A 23,112-nucleotide genomic window follows, 5' to 3' on the forward strand; every position below is an offset into this window, starting at 1 on the left:
TGGCCTCATGACGGAGCTGAATACACAGCAGCACTTGGTAAAAGTTTCAGTTCCTGAAGCTACATGTTAACACGTCAGAGCTAAAGGCCGCTTCAGACTTGAGCTAAAGCCTGTGTTATTTTTGAACCTCCATTTTCGGAAAGCTGTACCAGAGCTCAGGCGACAGAAGATGAGAAGGGCTGTGTGTGTGTGTGTGTGTGTGCGTGTGATAAAATATTCACCGTAAAGACTCATGTGTAACTGTGCAACCAGAACGGCTTTTTTGTGTCTGTTCTTGACATATGGTTCATGCCTCTGTTTGTAGGTTCCCTTTGTATATGTCACGGGTCCCCAGAGACTTTAAAAATGTCAGCTCCCACAGAATGGTGGCCGCTGAGTGACAGAGGGGGGTCAGAGTGGTCAGTGGTCCAGTTTAGGGTCCATTTGGGATGTTTTTATGTGTGAGTCTTGGTCTTTACCCTGTGTTATATATATGCCTGTGCAGGCACTGTTGAAAACCCTGCTTCTGTTGCCTGGTATTTTATATGGTTTATTATGCTCTGTATGGGCAGTGTCCAGTAGGACTGTCTGTGATGATGGAAGTATTCTGTATTTGCACCAGACATTCTATATTTGCATTCAGTAGGGCAGTCACCAGCCACTGGGGCCGTCAAACGCTTGCAATGTGGCTGGTGTGACTGAGGAATTGAATTTTTTTTTTTTTCATTTGTTTTTTTTTTTTTAATTTATTTTTTCAGTGGGTTTTGTCATACATTGACATGAATCAGCAATAGATTTACACGTATTCCCCATCCTGATCCCCCCTCCCACCTCCCTCTTTTAATTTTATTTTATTTGAAGTAATTTAAATTTAAATATTAATAGTCACACTTGGCTAGTGGCTACTATCAGATTGGATGACGCATCTTTGTATTTTCAAAAAGTCAGTACGTTTGTGATTCCCAGCCTTAGTTAGCATGTTAGTTATAGGGATTCCACTAAGTTCATCTGAAAGTTAGAAATTGTGTATAGACATTAAATCTGCCAGTTAAAGATTGAATTCCTTTACCGTCAAACATGGCCGGGAGACTTCTCTCACCTGGGCAAGAGTAAGTGTGGTCCACCTTCTTGTGCACCTCAGCCTGTCCTCTGGGACCTTTGATCGTCACCAGACTGAGTCCTTTTCTTTGCTCCTGTTCAGGGCCCACTTCTCTCCCTGCCTTTGGGGACCTCTTAAGAAGCCCTTCCTTTCCCGCTCGGCCTGTTTAGGTTTGGAGATGATCCATCAACCTGCTGCTGCAGTTCTCTTCCCCTCATTCGCTTCATCTGCCCTTCTCCTGTGTGACGTTTCTCCAGAGAAACAGCTCATAGTGTTATCTATCCGTCTGTCTGTCTGTAGTAGGAGACTGAGATTGAGATGGACTTTCATTACTGGCCCAAGTGACTGTGGGAGCTGAGCAGTCCCAAACCTCCAGGGCCATGTGGTAGACTAGAGGTTTTGGGTAAGAGTGATGTCTCAGTCTCAACTCTGAAGGCCGAAAACTCGGGCAGGTTGTCTGGAGGCAGAATTCCTTCTTTGCCGGGGTCCAGCCCCAGCGGAGTCCAGGGGTTCCCTTCGGATGAGCAGTGTCGGCGAAGAAAAGAAAGCGAGTCTTGGTTGAGTGCAGGATCAAGACTACTTTATTCTTTTACATCAGTGCTTATATACCCTAAAACCAATAATCCTTTAAAGAGGCTTAAGGAGGGGGGAATGATAAGATTGTACCAGGTGCATAATCATGGGTTACATCATAAATAACTTTCCAGAACAGTCAATACCTACACATAACTTTTAAACAATTCAATGGCAGCAGCTAGTCAACTGTGAAAAGCTGTCTACAAACCTTATCTTGGGAAGCTCAGTCCCCAAGGTCTTAGCTCTGGTATGTAATCCTAAGGGTCTGAGGTCTCATAATTCCCTCCTGATCACACCCTAAGGAATCTTCTCAATCTCATAATGGACTCTATCTACTTTTGCTTATGGGATAGATAGGCCTGTTTATTGGGACCCATGTGCCCCCAGGGGCTGTGCTGCTGCCATGCAAAGCTTTCAAGGAGGGATTTTAGGTGAGAGTCAGAATAGTTTTTAGGGAACATAGAAGAACGCCAAGCATCAGAAGATGAAAGGACAAAGGCCTGGGAGTAGATGGAGGGGCGATCCCGAGAAACCCCCGGAGGTCCGGACGCCTTTGCATGCCAGTTCCTTGAACCCAGACCTTGTCACGGGTGGGGTTTCTCTCGATGGCTCCGACACTTCTTCTTTGGAAAACCTTGCTCTTTGCTTTTAAGGAAGGCCTTCACCTGATTGCCAGAGGCCTGTCCCCATTAGAGAGGGTGACTTGCTTTACTGAAAGCCAGTGGACTGTAGATGTCAACTGCATCTAAAAGTATCTTCACAGCAGTATCTGGGCTAGTGTTGACAGTTAGTCGCTGTAGTTTTTTGCAGGGTGACACATACAGTGAACCATGATACCGTCTTCATTAGATTCAGACTGAACGGTCCTAGACTGTCTCTGGCCCTTCGCCTGTGCCATCTCATGTGGCCGGTGGGTACTCAAGTCCTGCTGACCTGTTATCAGGAGTCTTTTCTGCTGCCTTTCCTCTATTACATATGGCTTCCTTTTTACCAAACCCAATCAGGACCCCATTTCCCCCTGACTGGTTTTACCCTCATTGCTAAATGTACTCTAAACAAGTGTGTGTTTAAGACAAGATAGTATGTATTTACACTCAGCAGCAGCTGCATGGCATTCATTTTGAAAGTAGAATAACAGACAACATGTCCTAGATTTTCAGGGACTATCCCAACATCATGTTGTTACTTTTAGTAAAAATGATTCTTGAAATATATAACCAAAGATGACATCATTTTCTGATGCATTGAGACTTTTTATAGAAACAAATTTTTTTCAATAGAAAAAAGAAACCAAAGAAATAAGAAACCTTTTTTCACATTATTATGTCTGGTTTTACGTCAGGAGAATGTAATTATTGCCATTTGTTCTTACTCATCAGAGTTGAACGAAGTCTTGGGTCAGTTGAAAACCGTCTTGTTTAATTTTTGGTGCTTAAACCAGCAGTTATTACTCTTTTAAGTGTTGGGGGTGGGATTGTTCTTAAATGCAGCCGATGTGATGAAAAGGTGGATGAGGTGTATTTCAGTTAAATCTTGTATTGAGTGGGCATCTTGGGACAGTTTGGGTTGTATAATGTGATGGAGTTCTGTCATTTAGGAGCACTGATGTGCATTAAGATACTCAAGAGTCGGATCCAGGCTTTGCCATGATCTAATTGCAGTTGTTAGAGAAATTACTTGGGCTTGTGTGTGACAGTCTGTGGGGAACTCCTTCCCCAAGGTGGCTTGAATATTCAGGGTTTGATCTTCTGTATGGATTCGATTCCATGCTCTTGAAGACCTGCCATAGCTTGATGTCATGGTGGTGTCCAGTAGCATCTGGCAAGTCCCTGAAAGTAAAGTGACCTGGATGTCTGGAGGACGGGCGTGGGACTCCAGAAACATCGCAGGATGGTCTGGCAGGACATGGTGAGTGGATACACAGGTTACAGAAAGGAAGGAACCGAAGAAGAGGCACCTTGACCCCAGTTTGAGACCCATGGTGGACCCATCAGCTGTGATCATTGGCCATGGAGGTCTGAGCCCCAGAGGAAAGGCAGGGCTGGGTAGTCCAAACTTGGGAGTAATGAACACATGACTAGTGGCTAAATCTGAGTGAGTATCTCCTAAATCTGAGGAGGTTCCCATGGGGGTGAGGAGAGCTGGTGGTCAGAAGTGAACCCTGATGAACACTGTCTCATGCCTGCCTTTCTGAGGTTTGTGAGACTTGCTTAACGAAGGTTATAAATGAAGGAATGAGTGAATGAGTAACAAATAGAGTTTGGTTTGACACCTCTAGAGCAATCAAAGGTGTCACAGCCCCTAGGGTCTGGCCAAATATTGATCTTTATAAAATCTAAATGTGGGTTTTCTGGTTAAAAAAGACTGCTCACCCTTTCTGGGAAACAATTTGGCAGCCTGCACCCAGCCTTTGAAGAGCTGATATCCCTTGGCCCGTCCATTCCACTTTCAGGAATCCACCCCAAGGAGGTAAACAGAACTGCAAAGATGTGTGCACAAGGATGTTGCATATTCTTGAAATACATGTTCCCTGGAAGGTTTGCCATGGGGAGAGGGAGTGTCTTTACCATTTACCCTGAGCATCTTTTTAAGAGTTTTGATTATTAAACAATGCCAGGTATAGGATACAGCACTTTCATTAATGTCTAAGATAAAAGATGAACATTCAAAGAAATCTGTGCTTTGCCCTTGGACACTACCCACCCCACCCCCACCCCCACCCCCCGGGCACCATCTGCTCTCCAGAGTTGCTATGTTGGGTAAGTTAGAGACCTGTTGCTGCTGAGTGAAGTCTGAGCCTTTGTTGTCTTGTTATTTGGTGATATCCATGCTATGGCCCTTGTGATTTCTGGTCCAGCCTCATTTCTGGGCGCTCCTGGCTTCTCATGTCATGTTCCAGAAATATTTCTAGAAATTTCTTCAATACCCAGACTGTTGCACACCATCAGGCCTTTGACCATGATGATCCATCTTACCTGCACTGCCCTATCCCTTTCTTTCATCTATCTGGTGAACTCCTATTCATCCTTCAAAGCCTCCGGCAGGTTGAGTCCCCAAATAGGTTTTGTTTAGCATGATATTTGGGGAAAAATTTGAATCTGAGTGTTGTAGGGGCGGCTCACACACTCCAGCTCTGCCGTGGCCTTCGCCTCCTCGAGCTGTGTTACCCTATTTCATTTGTAATAGCCCTGACCTTCTGTGAGAAAGGTCTCCGTGTCCCATTCAGGCAGAAATAATCAGTTTCTACACCTTTATATCCATTACTGCACTTAGCTTCTCTATGAAAATTTTCTGAAATGTGTACTTATTTTCAGTTGTAAAGGTAATATGTATGCTTGTTAGATAAATTTTGAAAAATTACACATAAAGCTATCATAATGCTGTGTTTTAAAAGTTTAGAATCTTTATTTTTTATCATCATAACATAGACATTATTGTGCTACAGTAGTATAATTATTTTTAAAATATTTTTACCATAATCAGCTGAATCTTTTGACAGTTAAGACTCCTATTTTGTAGCCCGAGCACCTAAGTGTGATGCTGTTTTGAGCCACTGTAGGAACTTAATAAATGTTTGTTAGTTTGTTGGATTCTAGAGCTGAAAAATCAATCAGTCTCCATCCCTACCTTCCAGGAGTCGTTCTGGAAGAAGAGACACAGATCCACTCAGTATTTAATGTGTTCATTCACTCATTCATTCAACAGATCCTTATTGATCACCTACTATATGTTAGACAAATCACTAGCAAATTATGCTTCTCTCTTATTGACCATGAGTTAATCCATTGCGTTTCTCTTTTGCCTGTGCTGCCAGGAACCTCGGCGCTTAGCCTCCCTCAACCTCAGGCTGTTTGGTACAATTACCTCCTCATTGTTCTCTTTTTAAAAAGTTTATGGCCTGTGTCTTCTTTTAGAAGCTTTCTAACACAGTTTCTAAAAATAGGTAGATATCACAGATTAAAGGGTAAAAAATGAATTTTCAGAATGGAAATGATGACTTCAAGGTTTTTTTTAAAAAAACGTTTGAAGTGTGAATTGCGCCAGCCGTGGGCACTTGTGTGGACACGTGCATATCCGAGAACTTGATGCTTTGACATGTGTCCACTTGGCCTTGTACTTAAGAGAATGAGCTTGGACCTGAGCCAAACCTGACTGCCCACAGCTCGCCTTATGACTTTAATGTCTCTGGGCTTCAGTATCCTCATCTGAAATGAAGGTCGTGATACCATGTAGGGTCGTTGGAGGATTAAGCCAAACCGTTGATATAAAATGCATGGTGCAGGGTTTGACACATAGTAGATCCTTGGTAATCATTATATCTAGCACAGGCTAGACTTTGGAAGGACTGATGCTGAAGCTGAAACTCCAATCCTTTGGCCACCTGGTGCGAAGAACTGACTCATTTGAAAAGACCGTGATGCTGGGAAAGACCGAAGGTGGGAGGAGAAGGGGACAACAGAGGATGAGACGGTTGGATGGCATCACCGACTCAATGGACATGAGTTTGAGTAAACTCCGGGAGTTGGTGATGGACAGGGAGGCCTGGCGTGCTGCAGTCCATGGGGTCGCAAAGAGTTGGACACGACTAAGCGACTGAACTGAACTGAACTGGGCTGTACTTTTGTATCACTGCTCCAGATCATGTTCCAGAACAGCCAGGGCTGAACTAAAACGACCTTCTGCCTTAAGTTCGGGTGGGTCATCCGCAGAGGGCGGCTGAGGCTTGCTTCTCCTTTGGAGAGGTGCTCGTGCTGGTGTTTCTTACTCCTTCTCAAAAGACAGGAGCGGGTTGCTGCTGACGCCTGCCGGCTTTCGGAGGTCATCCACTCGGGGGTTGGTGACTGAGCCTCCCAGGGCTCCGAAGTCTCCCCCTCCTGCTGCATTTGTAAAGAGACTTGAGCACCCTTGCCCAACAAGTCCCCTAGAGCCTGTCTTCAAATTTTGGCCGGCTCTGCTTTTGTTTAGCTTTGACTTTCTGTTTGTCTTTCACTTATGACAGTTACATTCAGTTGCCTGTGGGGGGGACGGGGTTGCTTTTTTAGGGAGGGGAGGGTTCACGTGGCCCAAAACTCTTGCAGCCATGTGTCCCCCGTCTTGAGGCTCAAGAGGTGAGAAGGTGCCACCTGTTACCTGGACTGGATGGGGGGTGGAGAGCCGTGGGTCTGCCTGTGCAGTGCCCACGGCCTGGGCATGGCCTTTGGGCATCCTTGCTTCCCCATGGGCTGCTGTCCTCAGAGGTCCCCTCTCTCGGGGAGTGCCATCAGCTTTTGCACGCGGGTGATTCCTGCCACCTTTGCCCTTCTCTGCCAGAGCAGTTGTTTCAGAGAGGAAGCTCTTTGGGTCATAAAATGTCATTTGGTAGTTAGTATGTGGTTATATAAATGTATTGAGTTATACAGTAGCCTGATTAGCAGGAAGTAGGTGATTCATCAGAAAAAAAAAATCACACAAAAAAATAAACTCTTACCAAAATGAGCTTCCTCTTTCAGCCTCTTTTTGTTCCAGCTCATCCTTTATAGAACCTTTTTTCAGCTTCTTAGAAAAAAAAAAAATTACTAATTGGGACTAACATAGTGTTTCACAGAGAGGCCATCCCAGCCCTTCACAGTCAAATGCTTTATTTTTTTTACAGTTTAAGAAAACAAGTCCCATGCTGTCTGTCCCCAGTCAGGCCAGAGTTGGGGTGTGGGCACCGCCCTGAGGAGGTGGAGCCTTGGCCAGCTTGAGAGATTTCACGTTCAAACAGGAACATCCAGACTTCCCCGGTGCTCCATTGGTTAAGACTCAGTGCAATTGGGTGTGGGTTCGATCCCTGCTTGGAGAACTCAGTTCAGTCGCTCAGTCGTGTCCGACTCTTTGCGACCCCATGGACGCCAGGCCTCCCTGCCCATCACCAGCTACCGGAGTTTACTCAGACCCATGTCTGTCGAGTCAGTAATGCCATCCAACCATCTCATCTGTCGTCCTCTTCTCCTCCTGCCTTCAGTCCTTCCCAGCATCAGGGTCTTTTCAAATGAGCCAGTTCTTCGCATCAGGTGGCCAAAGGACTGGAGTTTCAGCTTCAGTGTCAGAGAACTAAGATCCCATTTTCCGTGTGCTGCAGCCACACACACACACACACACCCGGAAACACCCCCGAGGCCTCCCTGAGGTGCCGCGTGTGCCCCTGCTCTGATAGAACATCCAGTTTACCCGTTTCCCTTGGTTTGGTTTGCCTCGCAGATCCAGGAGGCTGCGAGTCGCGGCCTGAAGTTCGTCGGGGTCGTGCCTCAGTACCGCTGCCCTGGGAGCCCGACGGGCGGCTGCCCCTCAGCAGATGCCCAGGACGCGACACAGGAGCCTGGTGGTCGTGGGGCTGCGGAGGAGCTGGGGGCTGCAGACGCTGCAGCGGGGACCGACGGAAGCCCAGAGCCTGGCCAGGACCCCCGAGGGGAGACGCCCGCCGCCCAGCAGCCCAGCTTGCTCCCGGGAGAGGGGGACGGTGCAGGGTCTCCTGCTCGAGGGAGTCGGGAGGGACCAGATGCTGATCTGCCATCGGAAGGGCCTGGAGAGCCGCCCGCTGCCAGTAAGTATGTCAGCGCCGGGACTCTGAGCCACTTGGAGTGCGGCTGCTAGCTTTTCAGTAATCGCCAGGGGCCTTTTAGGAAAAATGAATGGAATCGGAGCGTAGAGATGGCAGTCCATCAAACGGGAGAAGCTGTCAGGCAGTTTTCCGGGCCTCCTGACTCTTTTCCTTCCTGAGGCTGTGCCTTCTGGGGGTGGAGGTGGGCAGACCACGTGATGCTGACTTGTTGCAGCTCCAGAATGTCACATGTGCAGCAGGTTCTAGAATGTAAGGTGTTTTCTCCCCCACGCCCACGCATTGCCCCCAAATGACCCCGTGTGACCCCAGGAAGCGTGGTGATGGCTGGGCACCAGTGCAGAAAGCACCTTCCACGTCTGGTCCTCTTGTTTTGAATTTCTGCCTAAAGAAGGAAATCCAGAGCACCAGCTGAGGACAAGGTGTGCAGGAAGCTGGTGATTCAGCCCTTGTGGCTGTAAACAGCCAGGCTTCGGGGGGTCTGTCTCGTGGACAGACCAGCACCGTGGAACACACGTGGCCAGGGAGAGGCCGCCGGGAAGCGAGTGTTCTGAGTCACGGTGTTTAACGGCCGCTGGGGCACGGACTTTAGGTTGGAGATTTCAAATAATGATGCAGGAAGGAGGCTGGCAGCCAGTGTTAACAAATGCTTCCTTCTTCCTGTGATGTGGATGGCCGCTTTGCATCGTCACCCCGTTTACAGCTGAGCAGACTGAGGTTCAGAGGGCCCATCCGTCGCCCAAGCTGGAAACAGATCTGCTGGGTGAGCCCAGGCCGGCTCCCCACCTGGTCCTTCCTGTGTGATGCTCAGACAGCCGATCAGGGTTTATTGAGGCCCTCAGACTGCAGATAGTGACGTTTCTCTTCGTTTCCGTGTGATTCTGTTTCACTTTCCTGCTCCAAGAAATCTCATGTCCTGCCGTTTCCTGGAAGCCAGGCCCTTGTATGAGCTGTCTACCCTTTGGAAGGTGACGAGTGACAAGACGGATGGAAGGAAGCCCAGGTCTTAGGAAGACTTTCTCTTTAGGCCTTTCTGGATCATCTCCCTGGTTAATGTTATTGGTGGTGGTGGTTTAGTTGCCAAGTTGTGTCTGACTCTTGCAGTCCCATGGACTGGCCCTCCATCCATGAGATTCTCCAGGCAAGAATACTGCAGTGACTTGCCATGTCCTCCTCCAGGGGATCTTCCCCACCCAGAAATCGAACCCAGGTCTCCTGCATTGCAGGCAGATTCTTTACCAACTGAGCTATGAGGGAATCCCCTGGTTAATGTTATTATTTATGTACTAATTCTTGAGGTTAGCTTCTTATAAATGAGGAGAAACTGCTTATGCTTTGAGAATAGAAAAGTGTGAGGGACTTCCCTAGAGGTCGAGTGGTTAAGACTCTGCACTTCCACTGCAGGGCTCACAGGTTCAATCCTTGGTCAGGGAACTAAGATGCCGCATGCCACACGGCGCAGCCAGAAAAAAAGAGAGGGTAAAAGAGCTTTTCTTGTTATGTTGTAGATCCCGAAAAGAGAATTGTGGGATGGTTAATTCTGGGGCTTGTCTGCAAGGATGACTTAGAAGGGGAGATGGTAGCCACCTCACTTCTCAGAGAGATTAGGGCTAGTGTTTCATCAGGGCCTTGATTTGTGGTGGCTCAGATGGTAAAGAATCTGCGTACAATGAAGGAGATGAGGGCTTGATCCCTGGGTCAGGAAGATCCCCTGGAGGAGGGCATGGCAACCCACTCCAGTACCCTTGCCTGGAGAATCTCAGGGACTAAGGAGCCTGGTGGGCTACAGTCCATGGGATTGCAGAGAGCTGGGCATGACTGAGCAACAGAGCATGCATGCCAGATGAGATGTCCACTTAAAGCATTCCGAAGTAGGAGCCCTTACCACTGGGGTGCAGGCCCCATCATCCTGACCATTGCCGCCAGCTCTGCACGGAGCCCTGGCTTTGGGAAAGGAGGCCGTCGATACTGAAGGGCCCCTCAGGAGTTTCAGACTTTCCCTGTTCTGGAGTGCACCTTCCTCCAGGACTCCCTCCAGACCACCTGCCCCCTGGGGCTAAGTAACTTGTCCCAGGACATCCCCCCAGGACCCCCCTGCTGTATGTGACTGTTCCTTCCCTCAGGCCCTTCCCCCATTGCTGGGCGCACAGAGGCCCCCCCCGCAACACCCAAGTGTCTTGGCCTGCACCTCATTTCCTCAAGCCCCTGCTCTCTACCGGAAAACCAGAACCTTCTGAGGGATGCACGGTTCAGGTGCGTCTGGAGGCGGTCAGCCTGAGCGCATGTGAGAACTGCAGCTGTGAGGGGTGACGGTGCCCCCAACCCCCAGTCCTGCTTGGTAGGCGGCTGTCTGTCTGTCTGTCGTCTGCTCATGCACCTGCTCTCAGCTCTTCTTGTAGGAGGCCACAGCTCTCCGAGACTTCGGTAGCTCACTGTGGCCCTTATGTCTCTTCCAGTGGAATAAATAAATCTTTGGCTCTTTCTCACCAGCCCGTGAACACACAGCGGGTACTGGTGCCCAGGCTTGGCCTCCAGGGGACAGACAGAGGATGGTCATCATGGTGACAGCCCTCCGGTAGCCGGTTCTCAGCTTGCCTGGGTGACCATGCGTCACAGTAGCTTTGACAGAAGATGCTCTTACTACGCCTGTGTCACAGATAGAGGAGGTGGCCTGTGCGCCCTCATAGAGTTACACTTTATCTCATAGTTTGAGCGTTAGTGCTTCCCTGGGGGCTTAGCTGGTAAAGAATCCGGCTGCAATGCAGGAGACCTGGGTTCAGTCCCTGGGTTTGGAAGATTCCCTGGAGGAGGGCGAGGCTACCCACTCCAGTCTTCTGGCCTGGAGAATCTCATGGACTGTATAGTCCATGGGGTTGCAGAGTTGGACACGACTGAGTGAGTTTGACTTGAGCATCAGTTGAGCATAGTTTCCGCCCCCTCGAAGGCTGGCCAGGGACGCTGTCCCCGCTGGTCAGCTGGCCCGGCCCTCAGCTCAGCCCAGCTTCTGTCCTGGTTGTTTTCCTGTTCCAGGGCATCCCCCAGCGCCCCCTCCCCGCTCTCAGCCCCCCTCCTCTCAGGGCCCCCTAAGGAGGGCCAAGTGCTTTAACTCTGCTTCCTGCCAGGTGGGTTTAAATAGGCAATCACAGCAAGACAATTAAAAAAGATTGGAAGGGCGTCTCCCTGCTCCCCCTGCCGCTCCGCCTTTAATTCATCTGCTGTATAGGCGCTGGGGGGCTCTGTCCGTCCGGGCGGCCCCCCACCCCCGGGCTGCGGGGGCCCTCAGGTCCAGGGGTTCGCTCCCCATGTCCACCCGGGCTCTGGTCGTCCGGGGAGCGTCCTGTTGGTTCAACGTCCGCTGGGCGGGCCTCCCTCCACACCTGCCTCGTTCCCGGCCGCGCGTGGACGCAGGGCCCCTGGGAAGAGCCGGCCCACCCCGGAGCTGGGTTCCCGGTCCATTTCTGTGCAGGGGTGGAGGGGGGCAGCTTCCTTCATTGACTGTAAGCAGGCCAGGGGGCAAGGCCTGGGCTCGTGAAGCTTAGAGCGGCGTCTCTGGATAGGTGTTCCCCGGCCTTCTCATCTGGCCTCTGGCATCCCTGTCTGGTCTTGGGTGCTGCAGCGTTAGTAGGAGAAACGAGGGGGCTGCCCTGGTTCATGCAGATTCAGCTTGTTCTCTCTGTCACCCGAGTTATAAGGCAGCGTCGTCCCCGAGTTGCCCTTCCTACCTGCACCAGCTCACTTGAAATGTCCAGAATGCAGAAGCCTGAGCCGGATCTCTGTGTCCTCCAGGGCCTTCTGTGAGCAAGCCTCCTGGCAGGCAACTCCTTCTGGGGGGACGCCCCCCGAGTCTGCCCTCCCTTACCGGACCTGGTCCTCCCCTCCCGGAGCCCCCCGGACAGCTCTGCCCTGGGGTCCGTGCGCCCCCCGCCTGCCACCGTTGGCCTGGCGGTTTGCACTCAGTCTGTTTACAGCAGCCGCTGAGCACCTCCCCCGCCCGCCCACGGGCGTCAGCTCCCGCTCTTTCTGCTGAGGAAACCGGCCTCTCGTGAGGTTTGGGAAACAGCCCGGGGTTGGGAGATTTGGAAGAGTCTTGATGTTGAAGCTGAAACTCCAATCCTTTGGCCACTTGATGCGAAGAGCTGACTCATTGGAGAAGATCCTGATGCTGGGAAAGATTGATGGCGGGAGGAGAAGGGGACGACAGAGGATGAGATGGTTGGATGGCATCACTAGTCAATGGACATGAGTCTGAGAAGCTCCGGGAGTTGGTGATGGACAGGGAGATCTGGCGTGCTGCAGTCCATGGGGCCACAAAGAGTCAGACACAACTGAACGACTCAACTGAATTGGCTTTGCCACTTGCCGGCTTGTGATTCTGGGGAATCCATTGAAGGCTTCCAGGGCGTAGAAGGGACACGGTTTCCCCGTGGAGGTGGGCATCGCAGGAGATGGTGGCAGTGACGACCCTCACTGACACACTCGCGTCCCGCAACTGCTGTCCAGACGGTGGGTCCCACACTCTTCCTGGCGAGCCGACCTACCCCAGACCCGGAGGTGCCCCACGCTGCACCCACACTGGAAGCGGCGTCTCCCCGCCCCCAGCACCTGGCTGGGCCCGAGGCCCCTCCTCCCTCTCGCGCTGTGGTGCCCACCACCCCGTCCTCCCAGCGTAACCTTTGGCCCCAGCCTTCCTGCGGTGACCTCAGCTGACCAGGGCCCCCGCCCAGCCTGGCTCCCAGGCCGAGTCTGGTGCCCACTTGTCCCTCCACCCCGGCTGACGTGCCAGCCGGCTCCTTCTCCCCGTCCAGCCCGGGGAGCTCGTGCTTTCAGCCCGACTCTGAGCCCCCCTCCCTCCTGCCGCCTGGAGGTCCCCCGGGGTGCTAGGACCGCGGCAGCTCAACCTGCGGGTCACCATCTCCCGGGGGCCCCAGCTGCAGACAGACTGCAGGCGTCCGTCCCCGTGCCTACGTCCCTACTGCCCGGCACCCGCCTCGGACCTGCGTGTCTGCCTTCTTCCTGCTCTTTCCTGGGGAGCCTGACAAGGCCTGGCTGGCTGACCCCAGCTGCGGGCACCCCGTGCCCCCCGCCCCGGCTGCTTGCGCTTCTCTGGCTGAGGTCAGTCCAGCGAAACGCAAATGCAGCCCCGGACGTGTTTTCTAGACTGCCGCTTTTTCTGGACACCGAGGGTCTAGATGGCACCAGACCAGGCTCCCCGCCCCTGTGTGCAAGGGGGTCAGAGGAGATGAGACAGAAATAGAAATACAAGACAGAACTGTCTGGAAGCTGCTTGGGTGCCCTGCCAGGCCCGGCCCGCAGCCATCCTCGGAACATTCTCAGCAACAACGCCTTCCCCTCCTTGGGGACTCTGTCCCGTGTCTGCAAAAATCTTCCAGCTGGGGTCAGGGCAGAGTCAACGGAGCAGCTGAGAAAATGTAAACACACTTGGTCTTCTTTGTGGAATCCCTGGTGACCGCTCCCGTGAGGATGTGTACTGGAGAGCTAGAACATTAAAGCATCAAAGGGTGTCGTCTGGGGACAGTTTCTCTTGGCTGGTTTCCGGGTGAAGACCGTGACCGGGGAGCCGGCGGGACAGAGTTTACTGCAGGGCTGGGCATCTGCAAGCAGGTTTCTTCTCATGCTTTGGAGGCTGTTGATTCCAATAGCTTTCCCCTTTTCCTTCCCGAAAAGTTTTATTTCTGTCTCTGGCTCTGGCCCCGCTCCACCGGGAGGACCCAGATGGAGAGCTGGGCGCGCTGGCAGCACCCTGCCGCCGGCCGGGTCTGCAGGCTCTGTCTTGGCAGCCCCGGGCCTGCACCCGCCTTCTCCTTCGGCCTTCCCCTTTTCTGTTTCGTTATGCGTGTGGGAAAGTCATGGTTCTGTCTTGCCGTGTGACTGGGGGTCCTTTCTGTGTGATCAGGTGTTGGGCCGCTTCTCAGTTCCCCTTGCGGAGGCTGTGGTTTCTTTTTCTTCTTAGTTTGCGTGCCCTTGGGCTTGCTTGATCGTCACCGAGTGCGGTGATGGATGCTTTGGCCCACCGTGGGGGTCACCTGAGGACAGCTTCCCTAGCCTCTGCCTGCGGTGTTCTCTGGAATAATGGGCAGGTGCCCCAGGCATTAATGCCCCAGGAATGGCCTCAATCCCTGAGGACAGATGCCCGCCTTCCTTGCCCCTCATAGGGCAACACGCGGCATCTCCGGTCCCCAGGAACCTGCTTGTGGAAGCCTGCCTTGGCTTTCGTCTCCCCCTTGTTTCTTATCCCTGCTCCCCCACTCTTATTGTCTGGGATGACTCCCCAGAGAAACAGCTTGCACCCCGAAGCTTAGTCAAGCCCTCCCTAAAGCCTGCTTCCCACTCTTCCCTTTTAGCAGCTGCAGCTCTTACTTGAACCCCCGACTCCTCAGACTGGAAAAGGGCACTTCCTGTCCCACCCCCCAGCCCTAATCCCCTTGCTTGATTCTCTTCCTTTACAAACCTTTCTCAGCATGATGCCATGGCTAACGCTTGTATTTGAAATTCACAAAATAGTCGGGGGATTGCTAGCTCCATATACCAGGAGCTAATTTCTCCCCTGAAAGCACATGCCGACTGCCTTTTCCATGGCTTCCTGAGTCAGGGAAGTGGACCAAGGAAATAATTTGGGGTGGGGATGAGGGACAGGCCAGCATTGGTTGTTGGAGAGCCGGGCGGCCGTTTGTGAAGACGGGGTCCCCTCCTTCCTCATTGATTCTAGCCCCTGGATTGCTCGAAATGGCCTGCCTGACGGCTACACTGTTGCTGACAGCAAAGTCTTTGGCCCGGAATTGCTCCCTGAGGTCTCTGCTGGCGCTCACTCAGGTGGGGCTGTGGAAAGACTCCCTTTGTCCCAAAATACAGTTGTCCTGTGAGATAACTTGAGATGCTACGTGGAGAAACGTTTTTGGTGTGAAAGTTCCTCACCACTTGCTCCTGTTTGTGGCAAATGGTAATGGTTTCCCTTATTGTTGAGAAGCATCGTTTCCTGTTTAAGCAGACTTTTCTAGATAAAGGAAAGTGGGCCCATTTTCAAGGGTAATGTATTTGGAGACTGGAAAACTGGGAAATAAACAGGGGATGCAGTGTCCCAGAATGTGGGGTCCAGGCAAGGTGTCTCCTACAGGGAGTGTGTGGGTGTCCCTTGTCTTTTTTGCTAATGTCAGCCATTGTTTATGACCTTTAGAATATTTCTTTGGAAGAAGGGTGGGGATTTTCTTATTATCTGAGTAGATACTTTTGGAAACCAAAGCATGTTCCTGAGTAGCCTGTGTAAGCAAAGCTTCTCAAGCGGGGTGAACTCTTGATTGCCCGACTAAATGAGTAACGCAAAAATAGACCTTCAGCCTTCGATTGAAACTCCAGGTATTTGCTTCCGGAGGCTGAGGCTGCTCGCTCGTGGCCGGCCGCACGTAGGGCGGGAGGCAAGGGTCAGCCGCCGGGTGGCAGGGAGCATCAGTTTGTAAAGAGCCCAGCCATAAAGGAAGGCCCAGGAAGCTGCGCCTCACTGTCAGGGCCGATGTGGCTTGTTGGAGCAGCCTTACCACTCCAGGCAGGAACCCTCACTTACTGGAACGTATTTATTTTTACATTTCAATGATGTATTTTTGATGCACTTGATTAAGTATTATGCGCTCAGCCCCAGGAAACACCACTGCAGTTTATAAATAGTGAATTCAGGGAGGTGCAGAGTTCCTGGAATTACGGCAGTATTTTTGTTTTTTCATGCCTCTGTGCATTTCCTTTAAAAAAAAAAAAAAAAAAGATCAGCTCTTACCCCAAAACATGTCTGCTTTTTCTTCTAAAATACACCTTTGAATGGATCTCTAGAAATGTCTACTATGTCCTTTCAAACACCTAAACCATACCAACTAATCCTAGCTAACAGCCGTTCATCATGTGTCATATTCAGGACTAAGTCCTGTTGACTAAAAAATGCACAGCGTGAGAGTTGCAAGCTAAGTTTTACTGGGGACTTAGCCTGGGAGACAGCATTTCCGGTAGCCCTGAAAAATGGCTCCAGAGAGGTAGGGGGAGAGGTCAGTGTTACATATGGTTTCAGTGAAGGGGATATGTGTGGTCAGGCACACGTTTTGGTGGAGGCTTGCTGCTAGCCACAAGGAGCAGATGTCACCAGTAATGATTTTAGTCCTTTTCTCGATTGGAGGAGATGCAAGAATTCGGCTCATAAAATGTTCTCTTAAAGATATCTCTCTTAAAAAAAAAAAAAAGATATCTCTCTAAAGGCTTAACCTGCCAGTTTTTCACAGAGCACAGAATACCCCTTTCCTGATCTTCACTCTGAATGCCTCTCAGGGGGTGTTGAAGGTCCATGGCTGCAGTGGCTGAGGACTTCATCCTCATGGGTGCGGATGACAAGTGCCGGTGTTCTGTTGGCAGTCCCCGTAGAACTCGGCCTTCGAGGCCCGTGTCGCTTTCGAGGCTCCCTGACATGCTCCTGGGTTTTCTTGTTAGGCAACAGGCAGCCTTGGAGAACGCTGGCCTTTGACTCCATGTCTGCAGGTTCCTGTCAGATCGCATCCGGCCCCATAAGGCAGTTTGTCACCGTTTGACCTCCTGTCTCCCCGTTCTCTTTGTGAATCCCCGCAGAAATGGAGATCTTCGCCCTTTTCAACAAACCGAAGAGCCATCAGAAGTGCCGGCAGTACTACCCCGTCAGCATTCCTCTCCGGGTCTCCAAGAACGGCCGGACGGTCAGTGGTCTGGACGCCAACTGGCTGGAGCACATGAGCGACCACTTCCGGAAGGGCGGCGTCCTGGTGAACGCGGTCTCCTGGCTTGGCTTGGTCCACGGTAAGGACACATCCCCCACCCCACCATCAAGTGGCCCTCCTGAACCCTGCTTCTCACACCTGTTATCTCAGCCCGCCTTCAGAGCCCCCCCCGCCCCATTCAGAAAGTTCTGTGGGTTTGATTTCAGTTCACACATCTGGAGTCGCTGCAAAGCCCACACCCACGTTCGCCCAGCCCTTCCAGGAGGCAGCCAGCTCTACGCTAACACCACGGAGAAGGGGAGGAGCAGTTTCGTTTCATCATGGTGGCCTCCATCGAGGTTGCTTTTAAAGGCTTTTAAAGAGATTATTCCTGGGCTTTGTTAATTACCCCCTAGGATCCTGCCGCTCTGAAAGTGCAAATTGTTTGTAGACACCATTACAGTTTGAAGTAACAGTAGCAGCACCTTGGAATTAACAGCAGAGGAGTGAATGAAACAGCTGGGTTTCTGTAAACTTTGTCGGGATGCACGCTGCTCCCAGGTCTCACGGCACCCGGCGGCCCTGCCGGTAATGGGTTCTCTCTGGGGGTTAGCTGCTCAGGCAGCACTATTGGCGTCAGCTCCTCTGAGGCGGAGAGAAAGCTTGCCCCAAATGGGTAAGTGTGTCAAGCAAAGAAGGAGTTTTCAAGCTAACGCGAAGGTGGGTTGAGTCGCTAGGGTGCATCGAAAGCCAGAGACCATTTGGGGCGTGGGGCCAACCTGCCAGCACATGTGGATCCTGAGGGCTGCCAGTCAGCAGGATTCTTGAGCAAGTGAAACGTAAAGTAACACGTATCCGTTGATCCCAGTGAAACCTGGCAGGGGGCACTGACGTTGAGCAGTTTTCTCTCTAAAAAGTAGCAGAGTCAGGAACAGAGATTGGATTCTGTATTACTGGCAGTCCTTAACCTGCTAGCAGACATCCTTGGAAGAGGCATCAGTCTTAATTCTGAGTGTCCATGCGTGCAGTCATCCAAAACCTTAAGAACGTTGTAGAGTACAAGCCAGTCTTGTCCAATGCAAGTCCTTTGTCACTATCTAAATAGCAATATCTAATGGTAACGAGTCCACGCAGTAGCAGCAGGCACTGCATAGCATCGTGGGCCACGCCCACTTGTGGATGGAAGCAGGACATAGGATAGGAGATGAATGGGCTGGTGGGACTTGCCGTGTGGGTGAAGATGTTCTGTGTCTGTGCCACCAGCCACTAGTGGCCCCTGACCACTGGAGATGTGGCAGGTAAGACTGAGAAACTCAATTTTTAATTTACTTAATTTTTTATTAATTTCCATTTCAGTAGCCATAAGTGGCTCTCAGCTAGTGTATTGGACAGTGCAATCCTAAAGCGTATTTTCTTTCTTTTTTAAATAACTGTATTTGTTTTCGTTGTGCGGGGTCTTCGTTGCTGCATGCAGGCTTTCTCTAGTTGCAACAGGCAGGGGCTCCTCTCTAGTTGGGCTTCTCTGGATGTGTGGGCTTCTCTTGTTACAGAGCATGGGCTCCAGGGTGTGCGGGCCTCAGTTCTTGTGGCACGCGGGCCTCAGTTGTGGCACGTGGGCTTCAGTCATTGTGGGCTTCAGTCGTTGTGGTTCACAGGCTTAGTTGCCCCACAGCATGTGGAATTTCCCCAGACCAGGGATCGAACCTGTACCCCCTGCCTTGGCAGGGTGGATTCTTAACTGCTGGACCACCAGGGAAGCCCTAGAGTATCTTTCATTAATACAGCTAAGGAAGAGCCAGTTCCGTTCCCTGTCGACAAGGTCAGTAAACTCCCTGAGTGCCAGGAGCCCTTCCCTGGGCGCCAGCAGAGTTCCTGCAAGCTGGGGGCTGTGCTGGCTGGTTGGAGACGCACCATCCGGCCCCAGGGCACGAACTCAGGGCAGATGGTTACCACCTCGTTCACCGGCGTTGGAGGGCCCGGCGGGAACCCTTTGCCTCTTGCTTCCTCAGGGACACCCCGTCACGCCTCTCCGGGCATGCAGTGACGGCTCCTTTTTAGCTCCTCCTGGTCCCAGAGAGGCGCTCTGTGGCTACGCGTGGTTTTAAGTCTCTGCCTGGGAAACCAACGGTTAGTTGTACTAGCATCTTAAAGATGAGCAGGGAGGCGTGGGGGCCAGGAGCTGCCCAGGCTGCCGCTGGTCCTGCTCCACCCTTGGGGGAACTGGGGCTTCAGAGCTGAAGTTCTCTCTTTGGCCCTTTGCCTGTCAGGGCCGAGCCAAGCCCTGAGAGAAGACACTGTGAACACGAAAGTCTCTGCAGCCCTTCACGGTCCGTCTGGCTGTTGCGCTTCAGCCGTCTAGGCTGCGTTCTCACTTCCACTCCTCCCCTCCCCTCATTCTCCAACCTTGAGTCCAGAAACACAGACAGCACATGCAGTCTTTCTTCACATCTGACTTGTGTGTTTGGAAACGCCGTTTTAGCCTCCCTTGGCTTCAGCTGCATGAAATCCAGCCTTCCCGCCTTGAAGACAGAACATGACATTTCCTCTGGCACATGAGCGGGAAGGCTTGCGCTGAGCCCGCGGTGTCTCCACAGCAGGGCTGCCCTCCTCGAGTCCAGCTCCCCTGACTACGTGTCCTTGTCCCGGGAATGCCTGCAGACTCCTCACATGAAAATGAATCTAAACCCACTCAGCATTCCAACAGGCTTTCTTCCTGATGTTTCTGATGGGGTGGGTGGGGGGTGACCTGGGAGCAGAACTTACTGGGTGAGGGAGTTTCTGCTCTGGAAAAGCCGAGGCTTTCCGTTGGCCAGGGAAGAAATACGTTCTTTTCCCAGAATTTGAAAAAAAAGAAGAAAAAAGCAAGCTAATCATCATTAGAAAAGGAACCTATTTCTAGTAGGATAATTAGCATCCTTACAAATAAACCTGGCAGAGCCAGGAGCACATCTTTAAGCTGTTCGCCATCTGGGAAAAAAAGCCCCAGTCTTCTGAACTGGATATTTGTGCTTCGAAATATTTTCCACAAAGTTATAAAATGCCTGAGAACTTTGTCCCATAAATTAGGTGATGTTCGGCTGAAAGAATCCAGCTCAGTTCAGTTCACTCACTCAGTCGTGTCAGACTCTTTGCAACCCCATGGATCGCAGCACGCCAGGCCTCCCTGCCCATCAGCAACTCCTGGACTTTACTCAAACTCATGTCCATCAAGTCGGTGATGCCATCCAACCATCTCATCCTCTGTCGTCCCCTTCTCCTCCCGCCTTCAATCTTTCCCAGCATCAGGGTCTTTTCAAGTGAGTCAGTTCTTTGCATCAGGTGGTCAAAGTATTGGCGTTTCAGCTTCAGCTCAGTCATTCCAACAAACACCCAGGACTGATCTCCTTTAAGATGGACTGGTTGATCTCCTTGCAGTCCAAGGGACTCTCAAGAGTCTTTTCCAACACCACAGTTCAAAAGCATCAATTCTTCAGTGCTCAGCTTCCTTTATAGTCCAACTCTCACATCCGTACACAACTACTGGAAAAACCACAGCCTTGACTAGACGGACCTTTGTTGACAAAGTAATGTCTCTGCTTTTTAATATGCTGTCTAGGTTGGCCATAACTTTTCTTCCAAAGAGTAAGCGTCTTTTAATTTCATGGCTGCAATCACCATCTGCTGTGATTTTGGAGCCCCCAAAAATAAAGTCAGCCACAGTTTCCACTGTTTCCCCATCTATTTGCCATGAAGTGATGCTACCAGATGCCACGATCTCAGTTTTCTGAATGTTGAGCTTTAAGCCAACTTTTTCACTCTCCTCTTTCACTTTCATCAAGAAGCTTTTTAGTTCCTCTTCACTTTCTGCCATAAGGGTGGTGTCATCTGCATATCTGAGGTTATTGATATTTCTCCCAGCAATCTTGATTCCAGCTTGTGCTTCCTCCAGCCCAGCGTTTCTCATGATGTACTCTGCATATAAGTTGAATAAGCAGGGTGACAATATACAGCCTTGATGTACTCCTTTTCCTATTTGGAACCAGTCTGTTGTTCCATGTCCAGTTCTAACTGTTGCTTCTTGACTTGTATACAGATTTCTCAAGAGGCAGGTCAGGTGGTCTGGTATTCCCACCTCCTTCAGAATTTTCCAGTTTGTTGTGATCCACACTAGAAGTCTGGGGTAGGGAGACCCACTCAGAACTTGTTTCCCACCAAGGGCTCCCAGGCCTGCCGAGTCCCTGCCGCCATCAGTGGGGGCGGGGCCGCCCTTGCTGGGGGAGGGGCCGCCATGACGGGGAGGGGCTGCTCTCGCTCGGGGAGGGACCACCACCGATGTCCTTGCCCCGCAGTCGCCTCCCTTTGTCCCCCTGGCCCTGGGCTTGCTCTGCGTCCCTCTTGCCCTCCCCTCCTTTGCCCATCTTGCACTCCCCTTGGCCTTGCCTGTGGCCATATCCCAGCCCTCCCCTTTCTCCTCTCTGACCCTCTGACCCTCACTCTGTCCTCAGCTTCCTCTCCCCACCCTCACCCTCACCTGGACTTGTGCCTCTGGCAGCAGCATATCTGTGTAGCCTATATGTACTTATCTTCCATCATTTCTAAAATGTCCTTTGCAGCACGTTGTTCAAACCAGATTCCAGTCCAGCCGCAAGCACCACATACGGTGACCACATCCTCAATTCTCTTTGACCTGAAAGGGTTGTTCTTCCGGACCCTGCCTGCTTCAGATTAACCTAGCCTCTTAGAGTGTCCTGCATTCTAGATTTGTCCAGCCAGTGCCTCATGGTCGTATCTTATTTCTCCTGCCTTTATTGCCTATAAACTGGAATGTAGTTCTAAGACCTTGGTAGATTAAGCACTTAGGACTAGGATACATTCCGGATGCTGTCGTGTTTGATGAGCTGTGTCACATCAGGTGACGTGTGGTACCTGGACGCCCCGCCTTCCCGGCCTCTTCAGAGAGTAGGTTTTCCTTAAGACTGATGCCCCAGCTTCATGTCATCCAAATAACATTTGGTATTTAGACCACATTTTTGATGCCTAGAATAAGCCAGATTGCCTTATATTTGCAAAATACATATGTAAAAAACATGTGCATATTCCAAGTAAAACATACATGGGGACACATATTGTAGGCAGACATATTTTTTTTACCTTTTTGTTTTGCATTGGAGTATAGCTGATGAACAGTGCTGTGATAGGTTCAGGTGAAAAGCGAAGGGACTCAGCCATACATAGACAGGAACCATTCTCCCCCAAACCCCTCTCCCGTCCAGGCTGGAGGCAGACATGTTTGCAAATCCTTGGGCAGGGCCTGCTTCCTATGCTTCTTAGCGTCCCAATGTCTATAATCTGTGCTCTGTATGCAGAAAGCAACCAATAAAGGTTTTCAGATGCTACTCAGTAATTCTGGGTGCTGAGGAGAGCCGGTGTTGGGATGTGCCTCCCCAGGGTCCTGTGGACTGGGAGAGCAGGGAGGGTGAGGTTGCAGCGCATTCACGGCCACTCCCTTGGCCAGCCACAGGCTCCAGGCATGTTGGCTCCATGTTTGCAGGCGTGGCTTCTATTTCAGAAGAGCTGCTGAATAGAGCAAAGGGTTTCACTAAGATTTCACTTAGACTATGAATGCATTTTCTCCTCTATCCATGGCATGTCTTTAAGTAAACTTTTTCCTGCAGTATAACCCACATACAGACACCTACACAGATTCTGAGCTCAGCGGGTTTTCCCAAGGTGAGTGCACCTGTGTGACCAGCCCCAGATCAACAAACAGAACATCCCAACCCATCAGAGACTCTCTCACGGCCTCGTAGTGCCTCTCCCCAAGGGCGACGGCAGTGCTGGTTGGAAGCATCGCGGATAGGCATGAACTTTGTATGGGTGGAGCCTGCCCTTCTTGTGTTTGGCTTCTTTCCATCATTCTCTTTGTGAGATTCATCCCCATTTTTACACATCATTCGAATCATTTTTTCTCACTGCTGTGTGCTATCCCTTGTGTTGATAGTTACAGTTTATCCATTTACAAGCATGTTCTTGGTCTTTCTTTGCCTGCTGCGGGAAAGGATGGCCTCTGCACAGATTTGGTCCCCAGCAGAAGTTGTCAGGCCATCTCACTGCAACTCCACTGGGATGCACCCAGAATACGAAGGCGGGAGCACAGCCTCATGGTCAGAGCACGCCTG

The 23,112-nt window shown here is 51.2% G+C and overlaps 1 protein-coding gene across 2 annotated transcripts in view; it reads left to right on the plus strand.

Moving 5' to 3' along the window:
* Positions 1 to 23,112, plus strand: part of RFTN1 (raftlin, lipid raft linker 1) — a 212,642-nt gene that overhangs the window by 140,439 nt on the left and 49,091 nt on the right. For both annotated transcript variants that reach the window (XM_043873589.1, XM_043873588.1), the window contains exons 5-6: positions 7,877 to 8,219; positions 16,851 to 17,054. In XM_043873589.1, the coding sequence (XP_043729524.1) occupies positions 7,877 to 8,219; positions 16,851 to 17,054 (547 nt within the window). The remainder of the gene's footprint in view (positions 1 to 7,876; positions 8,220 to 16,850; positions 17,055 to 23,112) is intronic.

Source organism: Cervus elaphus, chromosome 19 (assembly GCF_910594005.1).
Source record: "Cervus elaphus chromosome 19, mCerEla1.1, whole genome shotgun sequence".
Taxonomy (NCBI): Eukaryota; Metazoa; Chordata; class Mammalia; order Artiodactyla; family Cervidae; genus Cervus; species Cervus elaphus.